A 19,613-nucleotide genomic window follows, 5' to 3' on the forward strand; every position below is an offset into this window, starting at 1 on the left:
TACCGGGATTAAAGGGGGGCCTGGCTGTACGTTTCTAATTAGCCCCCCTTGACAGTGCTGAAGATCCGAAGACCCAAAGAGCTGAAGACCCGAAGCTGCAAAAAGACCCCAAGTTGAAGTGGTGGAGCCACAAAAGGAGTCTAAGGTCAGTTCCACTGATGTGTTTTTATTTTATTAAACCCCTGGCCACCAGTGTAATAATATTGTAATACTATATAGGCCCCAGGCTACCAATGGGTTTTTATATATTCTAGTGGGCCCCTGGAGCCAGTTTTTTTAATCCATAGGGAGGGTTGCCTATTCTTAGGGGGGAGGGCCGACCACCAATGTTTTATTAAAAAATATTCTATGGGGCCCCTGGCACCAGTGCTGTTTTTTTTTTTTAATTTATAGGGGGGCCCTGGCCACCACTATTTTTTTTAAAAACATTCGCATGGGCCCCCGGCTGCCAATATATTTCTTTACCTTATAATGGGGTCCTGAACAGCAATGGCTTTTCATTTGGGGGGGGGGGGCGTTTTTTGTCTTTGTGGCCTTTTTACTGTGGGGTTGGCTTAGGGCCAGGGGGAGCCAGAAAATGTTGTTTTAAGGCCATGATTTCTTCTGACTGCCCATTACACACAATTGGCCCCTGAATGGACTGAGGCACCGAGACACTTGAACAACAACAACACATCTTAGTTATAAGCATTAGCCCAGCCCTATGCCCGCCATTTCACGCAGCTGCTCCTCCTCCTCTGTTCGCCAATGGAGCAGAGCAGGCGTGACTTCAATCCAGTCTCTGCCAATAGGAACCCTGGATGAGCGGGTGGGCGTGCCTCTGCCGTGCGTTCCGAATCTCGCTCTGATTTTTGCTGCGATAGCTGACGATCCCAGTGTGGGTCTTTCAGAACCGGAAGAGAAATAGAGAAGCGATTGGGGCTTTCGCTTCCTGTACGCTCCCGCTCGTTGCCGAGTGTCCCACAACACATAAGAGCCCAGGCAGGTGAGCAGGGGGCAGGGGTTGAGTTGGGGGTCGCGCTGTGCTCTCGGGCGCCAGGATACAGAAGCCACGGAGCTTTGGCTGTTGTGGGAGAGGTTTCCCGTGTCAGGGGCTACAGGCTGATCCAGAGTGCATCACATTTTATATACAGGCTCCTCCCACTGGTCCTGCTGCCCGAGGAATGCTGGGAGTTGTAGTCTTAGAACAGAGGGTGCCTGTCACAAGGCCTGTTATGTAGGCTTCTTTGTGGCTAATCAGCAGCACTACACTGCACTGCACTACTCTGCACTGCACTTCACTACTCTGCACAACATTACATTACACTACACAGCACTACACTATACTACTCTGCACTACACGATTCTACACAGCACTGCACTACAGTACTCTGCACAACACTACTCTACACTACTCTGCACTACACGATTCTACACAGCACCGCACTACAGTACTCTGCACAACACTACTCTACACTGCACTACACGATTCTACACAGCACTGCAGTACACTACTCTGCACTACACTACTCTATACAGCACTGCACTACTCTATACAGCACTGCACTACTCTACACTGCACTACACTACACAGCACTACTCTACACTACACTACTCTGCACTACACGATTCTACACAGCACTGCAGTACACTACTCTGCACTACACTACTCTATACAGCACTGCACTACTCTACACTGCACTACACTACACATCACTACTCTACACTACTCTGCACTACACGATTCTACACAGCACTACACTACTCTGCACTACACTACTCTACACAGCACTGCACTACTCTACACTGCACTGCACTACACAGCACTACTCTGCACTACACTACTCTACACAGCACTGCACTACTCTACACTGCACTACACTACACAACACTACACTACACTACTCTGCACTACACTACACAGCACTACTCTACACTGCACTACACTACTCTGCACTACACGATTCTACACAGCACTGCAGTACACTACTCTGCACTACACTACTCTATACAGCACTGCACTACTCTACACTGCACTACACTACACAGCACTACTCTACACTACACTACTCTGCACTACACGATTCTACACAGCACTACACTACTCTGCACTACACTACTCTACACTGCACTACACAGCACTACTCTGCACTACACTACTCTACACAGCACTGCACTACTCTACACTGCACTACACAGCACTACTCTACACTACACTACTCTGCACTACACTACACAGCACTACTCTACACTACACTACTCTGCACTACACTACTCTGCACTACACGATTTTACACTACACTACACTACTCTGCACTACACTACTCTACACAGCACTGCACTACTCTACACTACACTACTCTGCACTACACGATTCTACACAGCACTACACTACTCTGCACTACACTACTCTACACAGCACTGCACTACTCTACACTGCACTACACTACACAGCACTACTCTACACTACACTACTCTGCACTACACTACTCTGCACTACACGATTCTACACAGCACTACACTACACTACTCTGCACTACACTACTCTACACAGCACTGCACTACTCTACACAGCACTACTCTACACTACACTACACTACTCTGCACTACACTACTCTGCACTACACAATTCTACACAGTACTACACTACACTACTCTGCACTACACTACTCTGCACTGCACTACTCTGCACTGCACAACTCTGCACTGCACAACTCTGCACTGCACAACTCTGCACTGCACAACTCTGCACTGCACAACTCTGCACTGCACAACTCTACACTGCACTACACTACTCTGCACTACACGATTCTACACAGCACTACACTACTCTGCACAGCACTGCACTACACTACTCTACACTGCACTACACTACAGCTGCCAGGGCCACTCTCTGCTTGGGGAATGCTGGGACTTGTAGTCTTTAAACAACTGGACTAGCTGAAGGCAGGAGCTTCCCTCCTCTGGTTCTAGACTGTGCCCCAAGTGTCATCATTAGATTGTAAGCTTTGTGGGTCAGAGCCTGCAGCCTATTGCAGCTGTTGGGTCCCAGATGAGTGAGTGTTCCTCCTGAGAGTCCATGTGCTGTGACTGACACATGGATGGATGGGCAAGTCAGGCACGGTCATGTTCAGCTCATTGACACCATTCCTTTGTGCCCCTCTCTAGTGATCCCTGGCCATGTCAGAAGGTTGGGAAGACTGGCCCTTGCTGGGCCCAGGATGGAAACGCAGGAATGTCGTCAGGAAATCGGGTGCAACCTGCGGTCACTCAGACACTTATTATAGAAGGTGGGTGCACTTCCTGTGTCCCCTCTCTGTTTCCAGTGTTCATGCTGCTAATGCTGCACCCCTGTTTCCCTTCTGCCCCCCAGCCCCGCTGGAAAGAAGATCCGAAGTAGGATCGAGCTGGCCAAGTACTTGGGTTCCGCTGTGGACCTGTCTTTCTTTGACTTTAGGAATGGGGTGATTGTAGATAAAACTCCCACTTCTCCCAAGGTAAGAACGTCCCACTCATCTTACACAGTAAGCCGCATTTACCCTTGGTTTATTCTAATGCCCCAATGCCATCTCCTCAGAAAAAGAAACGGTCCCGGAGGAAGAGCCTCCCCGCTGATGGAGCTGGGAATCCCCAGGCCAAAACGCCACGCTTTTCCTTGCCGTTGCCGGCCCTCGAGGAGAGTGAGCAGAACGGCACCGCTGAAAAGTCCGTTGTGTAAGTGCAGTGATGGCATAGGCAGGGAGGGCACAGATGTATCACTAATAACATCATATTTGCCCCTCTCACAGGCGCTGTCACGGCTGCCAAGTATGGTTTGCAGGAGTGGAATTCGGAAAGTCCAAAGTCAACAAGTGGCACTGTGCTGAATGTAGAGGTAACTGGGGGGGGGGGGTCAGTGCAGGGCACATGCAATTAGTACTGTTCATTAGGGCATAGTGAGCACATGATGTTATATAGCTAGATGGCATTGGCAGATGAGTACTGGTGTCATGTTATTATTTTCTGTTAGTGGAACAATAGAGGTGCCCATCTCTCACCCCTAACCCTGAGTTCTCCCCTCTTGCAGCTTCCAGACGAGCTTTCAACAAAGATCGGAAGTTACATAAGGTGGGTTTTCCCTCCACACCCCTATATGGATATGCTCATAGGGTGGGTCCTTGGCTTGGGGCAGGATGAGTTGCATGCTTATGTTCTGTTCGTGGTTAGAATGCAGGTTGTGGCACATGTGATGCCTGTAAGGTGACCGAAAATTGTGGACATTGCACGGTTTGTCTCCTGCGTTCCCACGACCCCGAATTTGGCAGTTCCTGGAGGTGTGTCAGGAGGCGGTGCCTGCGTGTTCTCCACAAGGTGAGTAAGTGGCTTTAGGCTGTAAGTGCTACTGTCACACAGTGGATATTCCCAGAGATTTCCACCCATTCTTGTCTGTTCTCTCCCAATGTTGCCCCTGCAGAGTGATGAATGTGGCGTGTGCCAGGGCTGCTGTAGGGAGGACGACTGTGAAGGCTGCTCCGTGTGCTTAGATAAGATGCACAAGCCTGGCATGGACATCAAAGAGAAATGTCTGCAGCGCCGCTGTATCAACAAGGTGAGTTACTGTGCTTCTCTGGCATGGGCAGGAGATGGCGAGATGTGCAAAGCATCACATTCTATTTGTTTTATTCCTTCCAGAAGTTGCTGAATAGCTCTCCTGACTGTAAGAATAACGACACAAAGAAGTTTCTCATTGTAAGTTCTCCCCTTTCCTGCTGCTGGTGGTGGTGCGAGGGGTTGGGAAACAGGAAGTGATGTCAAATTTCAGCTTCGTACCTGTAGGTGTCAGTCTGTGATCTCTTGTTATTTCTCTTTCCCCACACAAGAACACACCCACGTTCAGCAAACCGAAGAAGAAGAAGGCGGCAGATCGAAAAGGGCAGGTTAGTAACTGTCCTAGTGAGAGCATGGCCCTCACCCCCTGTGCTTCTGTCTCATGGATTCCTTTCAAGTTATCATGTGCATCTACCCCTGGCCATATCTCTGTTCCACCTGCTTCTGTACATACACAATTATGTATCTGCTTGCACCTTGCCATTTCTCTGTTGTCTGCTCCACCTTCCCATTTCTGTGCATTTAGTCTGTTCAGCCTGCCTGCAGCTCCCCTGCCCATTTCTATGCGTCTGTTGCTTAAAGGCAGCTTGCTTCTCTTCCGTGATCCGCTTTGCATTCTGAGCTCCCATCTATATTTCTACCTATTTACTCCGCCCACCATATCTTACAGCCACTTTCAAGCCGCCGCCAAAACCGGAAATGTGGCGAATGTGAGTCCTGCCTTCAGAAGGATGACTGTGGCAAGTGCGACTTCTGTCAGGACAAGCCCAAATTTGGTGGCCGCAATCTTAAACGGCAGAAGTGTCGTTGGCGCCAGTGCCTGCGCTTTGCCATGGTGGGTCCTGGGGCTTTTTATTGCCTCGCCTGAGCTGCAAGGAAGACCTAAAGCATTTTGTTTGTATCGTGTTGCCCTACTCTCTGCTACAGCTCCTGTTCTACGTTCCCTGTGCACAGAGAGAGTATTAACCACCTAAAACCACACCAAGGCACGCAGCATTAGTGATCTGAGCTACTCCTGGGATATATTGCTGTCCGAGCCAAATCCTACACTGAACTGCGTCACTGTTTCTCCACAGTTTCAGATCTGTTGGAGAAAGAAGTTAATTTGCATTCTGTAGTTCAACATAGCATTGTAACTGCATATTGGGCATGGGGTTGAATTCCAACAGCACAGTATCTCCTTGGCACACGCTGACCCTAGACACAAGATGCCCAGAACACTTTGTAGACCTATGGTTCCTGTCCTTCCTCTGTTAGCCAGTTCTACCCCCATATAAGCTGGTGGTTGGCATCTTTCTTGGCCAAACCATCACCTGCCTGGTATTATCTTCGAAAGGTAATATTGTACTTTTGCTGGTAGAATCCCTGGAATTTGTTGGTGTTTCTACTCCTTGATTGTCATGACATTAGCCATGTTGCACAGATAGGGGTGCTTGTGAAGTGGGTGCTGTGCTTTCAAGACTGTAAGTCTCTGACTGTTTCTTAGGAAAAGAATATCCCAGCGTTCCACAGATCCAATAACCCTGTCATTCTGGAGAGGATAAAGCACGAGGCGGCTGGCATAGAATATGAGAAAGTAGAGATACAGGTAAGTGGGCAATGATGGGAGCTGGTTGGGTGGCCTATTTAGGGCTGGCAGTTTGTCATGTAAAGCCCTCCCCCCTGATGTGGGGTGTGATTGGATACATTTTGTATGGGCTTGATAGCTACACATCCTAAAAACAACCATGTGTTGTGTCTGCAGGAGAACCAAGGTACTCTGCTCATTGTATCGCCATTCAGGGAAACCATCATTAAAGCGGAACAGACAAACGGGCAGGACTGCTCTAGCGATGTGAGTATCTAGTACCTTCCAGAATTTTATCAGCCTAGCAACAAGAAGTGAGGGGGTTCGTGAGTAAGGGAGAGTTCCAGAAGTGCCACTTCAGCCGTTTATAGGTGCAGACTGTGCTGACCAGTGCCACTGGGCCATGCTTGACTTTTTAGGAGAGGAACAGCAGTCACATGGAGAATGAGGCTTCCAGACTGATAAAGGAGGAGACAGTGGAGAGGGATATCTCGCACACAGAAGCTATCACCCCATTGGTAAGAAGCATCTCCTATATGGAGGTACTAAGGACTAGACTCTTAGTGCTAATACATCCCCCCCTCTACCTTGCTTCCCCAGGACCTAAACCGATCAGTCAAAACAGAGGAGTTCATCACAGAAACTGATGACATTGAAGAAGCAGATGAAAGCACGCCTGTGGTGAGCTGTGCCCCCCCCCCCCACTGTGTGGTGCCGAGCAGTGTATAGTGGTATCTGTAGCTAGGAGCCTGGCCCTGCCGAGCAGTGTATAGTGGTATCTGTAGCTAGGAGCCTGGCCCTGTCGAGCAGTGTATAGTGGTATCTGTAGCTAGGAGCCTGGCCCTGTCGAGCAGTGTATAGTGGTATCTGTAGCTAGGAGCCTGGCCTGCCGAGCAGTGTATAGTGGTATCTGTAGCTAGGAGCCTGGCCCTGCCGAGCAGTGTATAGTGGTATCTGTAGCTAGGAGCCTGGCCCTGCCGAGCAGTGTATAGTGGTATCTGTAGCTAGGAGCCTGGCCCTGCTGAGTAGTGTATAGTGGTATCTGTAGCTAGGAGCCTGGCCCTGCCGAGCAGTGTATAGTGGTATCTGTAGCTAGGAGCCTGGCCTGCCGAGCAGTGTATAGTGGTATCTGTAGCTAGGAGCCTGGCCTGCCGAGTAGTGTATAGCGATGCCTGCAGCTTTGGGCTTGGCCTTAATGAGTGCTGCTAAGAAGACCTACTGCTATTTGGCTATGGTTTATCTGAGCTGTTGATCTGCCTGTATTAGTACAGTATATGCGATAGAAATGATGATAGATGAGTGATGATCACCCCTTAGTACAGTCATTGCTAAGCTACATTTGTATCAGCTAAAGTTACAGTTGCTTCTGGTGCATCATGCTGGGCTGTTAGTGTCTGATACCTTTTTGTTTTTTTGGCAGATCATGGAGATTTTTAGCCTGGGCTCTTATCATACAACGGGAGACTTGGACAGGGTTTTACAGGAATTCATGGGGGAGCTGAATGAGATGCCCTTGCCAGCTCACTGGGAGGTACTGGCCCATACAGGCCCCAATCTTCAGCTGGTGCAGCGCTCCAGACTTTCTACTATGGCTGACACGGTTATCTACATCCAGCCTGGACTCCTCTTTCATGTGGTAGTGAAGGGTCACCCTGTTCCTTCTTCTCATGAACTGTATAATAGTCACCCCACCCGTCTCACCACTGTGGATGAGGTTGTGGAGCTGATCTGTGATCTGGAGGCGCATCAGCCATGCGTTGGGATCTCAAAGTCTAGGCACAGGTCCCCTGAGTGCCGCGTGCTGGTGGTGCGTGGAGGACGGTGTGAGGAGTGTTGCAAAGTGCCCTGGCCATCAGGAAGCAACCAATAGACACAGGGAGGCTGGTTGAGCCGTAGCTCAGGGACAAAGAGGCATGTCGTGGGGCTTTTCATGGTAAAGGACTCGGTGGGATGAGAACCTGTGTATTATGGATCAGAGGGAGGCCCGTAAGGAGCCAACAGAAACCAATGCCTTCAGTACGAACATGAGATCAGGACAAAAAGTATTCCTTTATTTTTCCCTACACTGGAAGAAACTGAGACTGGGCCACAGGTATATAGTTATTATCGTACTGAGTCTTTCCAGGTCTGGCGTTGGCTTAGCTTTTCTTTTTAACCTTTCTTTTATTACTTTTACATTGGTCAGCTGACCGTAAATAATGTCTGACTCGATAGTCTTCCACCCTATTTGGATCCCTTGTCCTATTGGCTCTCTGCAGAGAGTTGCTGCTTTTATAAATAACGGAGAGAATGCCATTTGCATTGGTGTAGCTGCATTATATTTCAGTACAGGAGAGTTTGCCTCTGCCATGTCAGGGAGGTTCACCTTTTACCATCCAACCACATTTCTTTCCAGTTTCATAACAATAAATCTTTGCAATTTCATTCTTTTATTTCTTGTAGCAGATTATATCCACTCTGGAAACCCAATCCACTAGTGATATAACTGCACAGGGCTATTGGCCCCCACTACACTTGCATATGGGCTGGAAAGTGCTGCCCTCTCCAGTAAGACCTTTTATATTGTTTTTTTAACTATATTCTTCTAAAAACATAGTGTTTGGGTTACTAAAGACAAGGAGTCATACTACTCAGCGCTGTCATGATTGCTGTCATGACTCCAAAGACGCCAATAAATCCAGAAAAGTGGCAGAAGGTCTACTCACCTTTACCCAGCAATAATCTTTTGTTACCAAATGTCATGGTTACAGCATTCCTTTAGTATCTATTTAGTGTCACTGTCTCAATCCACTGCCCTATCCATATTGGCAGGCTGCAAGCAGACCGGAGCCTCTGGGCTGCACTCAGCCAATCAGTTTGTAGGGATTGCTGGCTTCAGGCCTGGCCCCAAGTGGGGCCACACAGTCATGATTCCCTTCTCTGCACAGTTGCAATGAGACAGTTGTTCACTTTCCAATAATAGCACCCTTAGTGGCCATAAAAGGATGCTGCTAATTTCCCTCAGGCTGAAATAAATTGATGCCTCTTCTTATTGAAAGGAAACTTAACAGACAATTGAGCCATTAATGGGATGTTTGCTCGTTTTCTTTTGTAAATATATGAAATGGTCCGTAAAGTAGTTCTCTGCCCCTGCTGCTGCATTTTTCATACTCTTAACAACTGATCTTTGATTCTTATTGATGCTTTAAAGGAGAAGTAACCACTGGTAAAATAGGCATTATCCTGTGAAATATCATTAAATTAAAGCTATATTTGCTATAACACTGCGTGTAATTTACTGTTTCTCTTTTCTAATCGTGCTGTGAAGGTTCCATGTGAGGTCATGCATTCAGGGTCTGGCTTTTCTTGCCCTGAGAGAGAGAAAAACAAATCTTCCTAAGATTTTCTCTTCCTGCCCTGACAGGAAATGGGTTAACAAGTAATGTGATTAAACAGGAACCGCCTTTATGAGTCCCCCATTCCTTACCAGCATATTTAAGTTTTTTTCCTGTCCTGCTGCGTGGAAGATGGATGCCTCGGACAGACGCACCAGTTGTACCAATGCAGGGTAACACTACATAATATTTTTTGGTGTTACTGTTCCTTCAACCTCAGTGGAAATGGTTAAGGACATGTGCCTTGGTTTATCTATATACTTACACCTCGCTTACCTACTCTGGCTCGCTAGGGGTCAGGTTTATAGAGGACGGGCATATCTTAAGTCTGGATATGTTTAAAATGGTGCTTCTCTGTGCTATTGGAAAGTCAGTTGTTATGTGGGATTAGAGAAGGCTTTAATTGGGCTTGGTGTGTAGATTTGTCTGGTTGCCATGGCAGAACCTTTACTTCAATGGTGGGTTCTGGCTATTACAAGGACCTGGTAACAGTTGTTGGTTGGTGCAGTTTATAATTCATTAAAGTATAATACACTCTGCTGGGCAGGTAATACTCTGTGTTGCCATTTGGACATATCTACGATCGCGTCCGGGCTGCTCCTGCCATGATTCATGGTGCCAAAGCCAGTTATTCTCTGAGATTTTGTTTGTGTCAGGAAATGACACCCCAAGAAAGATATATTAGATTTATCCATCAAAATCTGACACCTGATTGCTGCATGAAGAGAGGCAGATGCTGACAGTAGGAGAGTGACTCGATTTGTTTACATACACCTTTTTATTTGATTATATTTACAATGTCGGTGAATTTACAATGTGCCATCTTTCAGTACGATGCAGGTGATAATACATTTTCATTTTCACAGTAGCGGTTGGTTTGGCAATGGAAGATTTTTGTACCATTGTGCTCTGGAAAACCATTATATAAGGAGTTGCCAGATTCGAGTATCACCTGGAACATCCAGGCCGCCTCTGTTTTTGGGTTAATAAAACACACTTATTTCAGATTAAATTAAAAGATGGAAGCAGGACCCAGCAAATTTACTCAAAATTGTCTCTTTCTCTTAATTACTATATCAACTACAATCTCTGCTTTTTATGTTGAAACAGAACAAACTAAACAAAATAACGACTTTTTTACACTTTTATAAGGTATGCAAAAAAATCACAGATTAGTAGGTTAAAAGTGCAGCAGCCGGCATCACTCGGAGGTTCCAGTTTTCCAGATTGCCAGGCAATATAATATTGCAGCGTTAATGAGGATCTTGCTGGATTCATTTGGCGCCTATAGAAAACAAACTTGCATATATTTATCCAATTTGAATTGGAATAATCCTTTGGATAGTGGGAAACCAGATGAGAGTTTTACAAAAAATATAAATTGTATTGCTTAATTATCCCAAATAACATAGGGGAACGGGAAGATGAACATGATTTGAAGGATGTGGGAATAAGTTCCAACTATAAAGATTAAGAGAGACCTCAAAACTAGACAGGAGAGCGCTACTGTAGGAGGCAGGGAAATGATCCACAGAGGAGATTCTAAAAGTTACAAGGAAAGAACTTCAAGAGCTGAATACTATGAGCTGCCTATAATACACAAGGAACTCTTCTCGTTCATTACTGAAATTCATAATGGCCTTTTCCTTAGTCCTCAGGCAGCACAAGTATAAGCATGTGCTGCCTTTCGGACTACAGAAAATTTCGGTAAGTATAATTTTATCTTTGGTCTCATCTCCTGTTGATTGAAGACCTAGAGAACATGACCCACCAGTTTCCCATATAAACATGTTTTAATTCAATTCCCTTCTGATGAGAAAACCTCTGGTGTGTGTTCTTTTTCAGAGCCCTTTTCACTTGCTGGTTCCTCAGGCTGTAGATAAATGGGTTGAGGAGAGGGTTGAGTATTGAGTATACCACAGAAAGGGCTTCTGACATAGATCCTGGTGAAGAAGGATAGAAGTAGGTAAAAAAGATTGCTCCAAAGAAAAGTCCTACAGAAGTCAGGTGAGAGGAGCAGGTAGAGAAGGCTTTATACCTTCCAGAGGAGGAGCGAATATTTAATATGGTTTTAAAGATGTGAGAATATGATAGGACTACTATGATTAAAGGACTCATTGCTACGAGAGAGCCTTCAGTCAATACCAGAATATTGTAGCCAGCGGTGTTGGAGCAGGAGAGTGCTAATAATGGAGGTAGGTCACAGAAATGCTCATTGATCTGGTTTGCCCCACAGTAATGACCCCTCTAGTGTTTCAGTGGTTTAAATATAAAATCAATGCCATTTTCTTGGTGCCCCATTGTGGGCTGTGTTTCTGAACCCTATAGGTGCCCTCGGGTTTAAAACTTCATATATACAGCCACTGTGATCAGTAGACTTTTGCTGGTTTTATCTATGGGCAAACAGATGCTTAGTGAAACTCTAATGGCTGCACTTATCTCTCTGAAGGGTTTGGGGCACAATGATCTCTGTACCTCCTATTTTGCCTTTTATTACCATTACATTACAAGTACAGGGAACAGTACTCAGTACCAACACTGATGGTAAGGAAGATGGAGTACCTGCTGCAGGGTCAATGGGAAGGAGGATGGGAAACAAAAAACAATTATATTTGAGACAAAAACCCACAAAACATCCCTTACCCATACACTGCTCTTCACATCCCGGCGTTCCCAGCTAGACATGGGGGCACTGTGGGTAATGAACATTGGTCATTCATACAAGATTCAGCTGCCGGGGGGCAAATAAGGGAAGTGCCTTTAGAACAGAATGGGAGAGAGCTGATAGGGGAGAAATGGATGGATACACTGGGGGCAGAATGGGGCAATATAGAAAAATGGTGCCACTTAATGTCAATATGGGCTGCTAGCAGTTGCCTCTCCACAGCCACCTGATGCCATACTGGTCTCATAACTCCCTCTCTATGCCACCTACACAAATACAATGTTATACTATTATTAAATACCAATATTCTATATATCATAGCAATGATGAACTGCTGCCATCCTGTGGCAATATTTTATATATCATAGCAATGAACTGCTGCCATCCTGTGGCAATATTTAATATATTATAGCAATGATAAACTACTGCCATCCTGTGCCAATATTCTATATTATCTAAGAGCATTCTAGAGAGCAGAATACGAAAGGGTTACTATCATAATTGCCCTGGGGGTGAGCAGTGGCATATTTTTTAAGCCTGTTTGGGGGTTAGCAGGGGGTATTGGTGGGTAATGTAAATATGGAGATGTGGCAGCTCTAAGACCAACAACTGATATAAAGAAGAGCCAGTAAGTGCAGGTACCCGGGTATTTCAGTTTGGGTTTGGCATTCTGCTGATGACTCTGGCATAAGTAGCAGATCATTTGGATTCATGTCACATGACTGCAGCTAATCCAGTGCAGTCAGAAGAATGTAATTGAATGGCAGATTGCAGGGCTGCACTAGTTTCTATACAGCCATGCAGAATGAGTTTTTTCCCCTCGATATGTCCAATTGGCTGCCTCGTTAGCGTCCCGATCCAATAGATGTTTGTGATTAAATCCAAGATGTTGGAGGCAAGTGCTTATTGGGCTGAGCTGCGCTCTCTGGGCAGGTAAGTTACTGGGAAGCATGGGTGGCTCTGTGGTTCTGGTTGGGGGTGCAGCTTGGGTGAGGCGCAAGGGTCAGTATTATTGTGTGCCACTTTAATAAGCTAAAGCCAGGCCATTCCCTCTAACAGCTGTGCACAACCTTTCCGCTCCACTTCATTCAGAACTACAAGTCCCACAATCCTCTCAGGCAAGGGTCACAGTAGGATGTTGGGAGATGTAGTCAGAAAGTACAAAGCGGCATAGCTTCTGGGCCCAGGCAGGGCAGTTTACAGGGCCCCAAGCTTATATGTATATATATATATATATATTTATATGTATATATATATATATATATATATATATATATATATATATATATATGTTATAACCCTGTGTGATTAGACTTGTTCACCCCAACCCTCCAAACCCATGTCCTGCAAGGCTAATTGGAAATCAATGGAGATGCAGACTGCAGTGCTCTGTGTGCTGCTATGAAGCTGCAAGATGGAAGAAGCCATTGAGCACATGGAATGAGAACCTGGCACTGATGTGTATCTAGTGGGTTCTATGTGTTTCTGCCCAGTGAGGCCTTTGAATCAGTTGCAACAAACTACATCTGATGAGCTTTCAGAATACGGGATCCCTTATTTAGAGACACATTATCCAGAAAGCTCCAATTTACAGGAAGGTCCAATATAGTCCATTTTCAGCAAATGTTTTTCATTTTAATTCATTATTTTCTTTTTCTCTGTAATAATAAACAGAAACATTGATCCCAACTGAGCTGCTGGAATTTATATTGGGGTAAAACCATACTATTGGAGTATTGGGTTTATTTCATGTTTAAACTACTTTCAGCAGAGATCCAAATAATGGAAAGATCCCTTAACACTGAAAACCCCAGAGCATTCTGGGTAATAAATCATATTATAATCCAACACCCACGTGTAAGGGTGCTGATGATAACGCTGGGTGATGGCAACCCTACTAGCACAATGTGGTAAAGGACATAACTTCCTTGTTCCTCTCTATCAATAAATCAGCCTATCAGAATGTCTCTGTGTGTGTGCAGCCAATCAGCTTCCACATGCTTATGAAACAATATTTGTGTTGTTGCAGGAGCCAATGTAACCCCAGCTGCCGCCACCAACGCAAATGGTAAGATACAAACATTGACCCCAGGGTGAAAACCCCAGAACCCCCTCCCTAACTTTAATGTATCAGGGTCACTATATAGAACAGCCCACTGGAACCAAGCTACCTCCAGCCCTGGGCAACAAACCCTATGCCCATCAGCGGAATTGGGCCCATCCCTAATGTGGATTCTACAAGGAATATGACTATCAGGGCACAGGTTGGGGGGGGGGATGTAGCACCTCAGAAAGACATGCCCCAAACCATTTGTGGGAAACTCATCTTATGCCCAATATTCTTTTAGGGTATCTCCAAAGGTCTCGGCCCCCTTGGGGTGCATGTGAACACAGAAGAAGGAGTTTCATTTCAGACAGACAACGAGATGTTCTGGAGTTCTTGTTGTAATGGGACAAAGTACAGGATCGTGGCCCGGGAGAACAAAGATCTTACTAGCAAGTTTCACATCTCCCTGCTGCACAATGGGCAAATCCTGCTGCGAGATTTCCGAGACATGTATGTAAGCTGCACAGAGAGTGGCGGGGTCGCCTATTTAGAGATGGACAAGTGCACCCCGGACCTCCTCTGTGAGTTTGAGGTGTTTCATGATGGTGAGAAAGTGATCCTCAAAGCTTCCAATGGGCTCTTTGTGTGCCGACACTTCCATCATCATGGTGATTACATTGAGGCCAGCCGCCCTGGCATGGAGGAATGCTGCCGGTTCCGCACAGGGATGGGGGATTCCTACCCTCCGTCATTTGATATCTCGCTTGTAGAGCCAGGAGATGTCTCCAAACTGAGCTGCCGTCCATGTGTTCTTAAAAAAGAGTCTTTTGTCAACAAGACAGATGTGCCCCAAACCCACTCCTTCAACCTCAGCTGGGAGACAAGGACCACCGAGACGACTCATTGGGAAAGTACTTGGGGCCTGAACTCCACATCTTCCGCCACCTTTTCTCTCCTGGCTTTCCAAGCCATGGTTACCTACAATGGCACTTTCCAGAAGATGGCCTCCACCCACCGGTCAATAGTAGAGAAACGGAGCATCACCGTGGTGGTCCCTGAGCACAGCAAAGTCACTGCGGAGTTGGTGGTGTCAAAGATGGACAACGCCACTGTCCCCTTCACCGCTTCCATCCGCAAGACCAAAGTTGATGGGGAAACGCTAGAACTGACGGAAAAAGGCGTGTGGAAAGGGCTTGTGTATGACAGTGTCACCCTGGAAACCAAGCAAGAGCCTGAGGGGGACGAGGAGAATTCCTGCCACATCTTGTAATCATAGGGCTATTGTATAAATGCCCCACAGGCCTGTCCATTATCTTTTCTTGTATCTGGAGCTGTGATACCAGTGCTGCTTGCCTATGTTAGAGATGGGGGTACTGTCTAGTTAATCAGTCCAGTTCTGCAGCCACTAGCCCAAGAGCAAAGTGACTATTGAGTTGCACAATGGGGAAAAAATATATTTTCAAAAATAAATTGCAATGTGCATTAAACCTCCCCCTGCCTCTTGCTTGAGTCCTGCACAAAGAGCAATAGGAGTGTTCCGAAAGGGCACAATGGTTTGGGTGTGAGAAATTCTAGTGATAATCATTATTGCTGGTGGGTTTCATTGTTCTGTGGACTGCTATACTGCTTCCTATGCTAAAGTACAACACGTGCATCCAAAGGAATTGCCTACTCAGTGGCCAAATGGTCATGCAACTGTCAGAACCCTGGCTTGGCAATATGTACAGCCCTTCTGAGTCCCCCTTTTGATCAAACAAATTGTAACTGTACCTTATGGGTAATTCTATGATAGGCAGCACAAAAAGCCTCTATGCCGCTCACACACAGGCTGGAGCTGGCCAGCGGGCACTCTAATGGCAGCACATATGCCCCATGTGCCCTCCTGCACTGACATGGAAGTGAGCAGATTAAAGCTGTGTAAATGGGAATGCACCCCTGTGTGTAGTTGTAGGGGTCCAAAAAGGTACACTGGCACACAGGGCAATTGAAAAAGCAGGGTTACCCCTTGCTACTTTTATTTAAGCGGACGTGCGACGTTTCGGGGTTCCTACCCCTTTCTCAAGCATGCTTGAGAAAGGGGTAGGAACCCCGAAACGTCGCACGTCCGCTTAAATAAAAGTAGCAAGGGGTAACCCTGCTTTTTCAATTGCCCTGTGTGCCAGTGTACCTTTTTGGAAGCCTTTACCGAGGGGGTTGCCGAGCCCTCTACCCTGAGCACCGGGCGTCATTGATTACACTGAGGAGTGTGCTCTGCTTCACCATCCATTTTAGCTGTAGTTGTAGGGGTGTCATTGGAAGGAAATCACTGAATAAACAGAAAATGTGCATTTAATTCTAGGGTACAATGTTTGATATTCAGGTTAGAGAAACACTCAGGTGCCCAGGTTTATATCAGCCCCCCCATTAGCAGGGAGAGACATGGAGAGGGCACCTATGCTCACCATTACTAGCATTGGCATTGGGCACAATGATGCCCTCCTATCAGGCAATGGATACACACTGTGACTGGGTCTCATTTGGGCCTTCTTTCCCGGCCAATTATTAGAGAAACATTATGAAATGTAACAGCAACTGTTAATGAGGCCCAGGAGAATCTGCTGCCCGTAAAAAAGTTTAATTAAGAACTTCCTCTAGTGTGACCAGATCCCCCGGGGCCCCCTATTATTATAAGAGCCTGATCAGTGTCTGGGGACTTGGCTTATTCACTTATTATGGAAATGATAGCAAATGAATGCTCCCAGGCTTGCCAGCCAAGTTTAACCTCCTGCCTTTACTGCCCGTATCTGTGCCCACAGGCAGCTGAATTTCCAGCCTTTATCTGGGACTAAATAATTGTAATGTATTCACTATTCTATACTTTCCCTATGTTCCCACTGTATCCATAGTAGTGGTACGTGTCCGTAGCTACCCTCATGTACAGAACCAGAACCAAATTCTTTCCAAAATGATTGGTGTTTGGGCAGATATTGGCCCGGCTGGGAATGGGAAATTTCATGGGTGTGACTGTAGTTGGAAACACTCTAGCCTACATAGAAATAGTATAAAGGTTCCAACCAAATCAGCCAAAGAATTATATATAGAGAGGGTTGAGTGGTTCAAGAAGCTGACAATCATTGGGGCAATTCCAATAACATGCTGCATTCCAGGGGGCAGGGTACTTGCATTTGATATATGGGTGTTAATGAGCCTGAGTTGCTTCCTACCTCCCCCCCTATCTGAATATCACTTTCTGGGAGGAACCATTTACACCCCCCACAGGGTCAAACAAAGGAGCGTAAATCATGCAGAGAGTCAGAATTCCAACAGCCGAGCCACAACCAACCCCCCCACACCCTGAACTTGCCATTCAGTGCTGGGGTCAGTGCAGTGCAGCGCCCCCCACCCACATCCTTGTGCCATACAGACACCGGCCTATGAAACCTCTGTGTTCTATAGAGGAAACCTGCAACACCCGGGTGCCATGTACTGTACATAACTGGGTGCTGCTATGAGAGCCACTCAGCAATAAGTGCCTGCCCATACAGTATTTCCCAGCATGCTGTGCTGTTATTGCACTGAGTTAAGGGGCAGCATACTGGCACAAGGGCAGTCTATTATGTTGTTTGGGCATTACCCCTATGCCCTTGGGCATCTCAATTGGGTGCTTCACATCTTTCCCAGTGCTTGTGGTACTTTTTCAGTTAAATCATCTGCTTGCAGGGCAAACCCTTAGCCAGAGCCCTACATAGCTCATATCTAGGGTAGTTCTTCCCAAATCTCATTTGAACTTTCAAGCCTGTCCAAATGGGCCTTGTCCCCAAATATCACCCTTATTAGTCAATACTCCAGCCCCCCATACTTTATATCTGTACACTTGCAACAAGGACAGGAGGATTATTCCCTTTTATCAGAGGATTTAAGAAATTAAAAGGAGTTTAGTTAATATATGTATCTGTAGGTCTGTCCCTGCCTCCCCAGCCCCATTATCTGCTCATCTTGGTGTCTCCCCCCCATGCTGCTCATACACACAGACAAAGGCTCAGGCCTAATTGTATTCATGAATCAGGCAGGTCTAATAAACATTCCTTTGAAGCAGAGCCGGGTGATACAATCCAATGCCAAATCCACCCCTCCCTCTAATTTACCTTGCAAGCAGGGATTCCTTGCCCTTGTCATGCTAACGAGGGGCTTTTCCTGAGTGTGCAAATGACTAAGGCTGGTCACAGACGCAAAGATCCGATCGTACGAATCGAGGATGCGTACGATTTTCAGACCGTGTGGAGAGTCCCGTAATTTTTCGTCCGGCACAGATCGGTCGATTGGTCGATGGGACAGATTAGAAAATTTCTGTCGGTTGCCGATAATATCTCTGCGTGTATTGCCGATCGTATGATTTTCAGTGGGAGATGTCACTAGCTTTGTCTATCGTACGATTGTTGTCAGAACATTGGCTGATCTGTTCTTTAACTACTTTATTTGATCTGACTGGTAAGACTTTCTGATCTGAATGGTTAGTGGTAGGTCAGGAGATGGGGAAGTCTGATCGTACCATGATTCATACCATTGGATCTTTGCATCTATGGCAGCTTTAACCTCCCCAGAGGATTTCTATTCCCAGAGCTCAATGCCACCCAGCCTACTGTCACCTCATCATACGCACGTAAAATCTCCCATCTGGTATCTGGGTCACTTTCCTGAGCAATACTGCTATTTATTTGCCTAACATGCTATGGTACATGAATATTCATAGACATGGGAAGGGTAGTGGTGCCAGTCTTGCAGTTAAAGTGGTGCCAGCTCGCTCACTGTTGAAACACAGTTTTGCCCTAACAAGTTCTGTGCCTATTTGGCCCAATGATGTAACAGGAACAAGATGGTTCTACCCAATCGTAACAGGAACAAGATGAATATTATACACAGTTATGGTTGCCACCTTGCTGGTATTTTAGTGGCCTGGCCAGTAAAAATGAAGCTTGATGCCAATGTTATTAATAGGAAAACAACGGCAAGAATATAGGAAGGCCGGTATTTTTTTCCAAAAAAGGTGGCAACCCTATACACAGTATTTCAGTATATATTTATATATATCATATGCGATTACTGTTACATACACATACCTCCCAACATTTTGGAAGTAAAAAGAGGGTCACAAATTTTTTTTCCGTACGTAGCACAGCAATTTTTTTGGCCACACACCTTTCTGTGGCCACACCCCCTAATTACCATGTTTGTTTTACAAAATTTGGCAGGTTATGAAAGTTTGAAAATATTTCTCCTTATCTAAACTGTGTTTTTTGTGTCTCAAAATTGTTACAAAGTATCTTATTTGCACCTGTTAGCTGTTCTGGGCTCTCTGCTAAAAGCCAATTAAGTGAGAAACTTTGTTTCTTTTTCTGGCCGTTCAGTGCAGAGAAA

The 19,613-nt window shown here is 46.0% G+C and overlaps 2 protein-coding genes across 5 annotated transcripts; both read left to right on the forward strand.

Annotated features, from left to right (window-relative positions):
- Positions 1–512: 512 nt before the first annotated feature.
- Positions 513–9,394, forward strand: mbd1.L (methyl-CpG binding domain protein 1 L homeolog). Of its 3 annotated transcripts, none has more exons than XM_018228651.2 (16): positions 513–981; positions 3,148–3,269; positions 3,353–3,476; positions 3,557–3,693; positions 3,768–3,853; positions 4,046–4,086; positions 4,186–4,329; positions 4,433–4,567; positions 4,651–4,707; positions 4,839–4,895; positions 5,237–5,401; positions 6,053–6,154; positions 6,311–6,400; positions 6,553–6,651; positions 6,734–6,814; positions 7,554–9,394. In XM_018228651.2, exons 2-16 carry the CDS (start codon positions 3,160–3,162, stop codon positions 8,001–8,003), a joined length of 1,878 nt encoding a protein of 625 aa, XP_018084140.1. In that variant the 5' UTR covers positions 513–981; positions 3,148–3,159; the 3' UTR covers positions 8,004–9,394. The 3 variants fall into 3 exon arrangements, with proteins under 3 accessions (XP_018084140.1, XP_018084139.1, XP_018084141.1); XM_018228650.2 differs by having other exon boundaries at positions 515–985; XM_018228652.2 differs by lacking the exon at positions 5,237–5,401 and having other exon boundaries at positions 518–985.
- A 3,344-nt stretch (positions 9,395–12,738) lies between these two features.
- On the forward strand, positions 12,739–15,710 carry LOC108698101. Of its 2 annotated transcripts, none has more exons than XM_018229341.2 (3): positions 12,739–13,105; positions 14,202–14,240; positions 14,521–15,710. In XM_018229341.2, exons 2-3 carry the CDS (start codon positions 14,238–14,240, stop codon positions 15,487–15,489), a joined length of 972 nt encoding a protein of 323 aa, XP_018084830.1. In that variant the 5' UTR covers positions 12,739–13,105; positions 14,202–14,237; the 3' UTR covers positions 15,490–15,710. The 2 variants fall into 2 exon arrangements, with proteins under 2 accessions (XP_018084830.1, XP_018084831.1); XM_018229342.2 differs by lacking the exon at positions 12,739–13,105 and adding an exon at positions 13,152–13,174.
- Positions 15,711–19,613: the final 3,903 nt, after the last annotated feature.

Source organism: Xenopus laevis, chromosome 8L, assembly GCF_017654675.1.
Source record: "Xenopus laevis strain J_2021 chromosome 8L, Xenopus_laevis_v10.1, whole genome shotgun sequence".
Classification (NCBI taxonomy): domain Eukaryota; kingdom Metazoa; phylum Chordata; class Amphibia; order Anura; family Pipidae; genus Xenopus; species Xenopus laevis.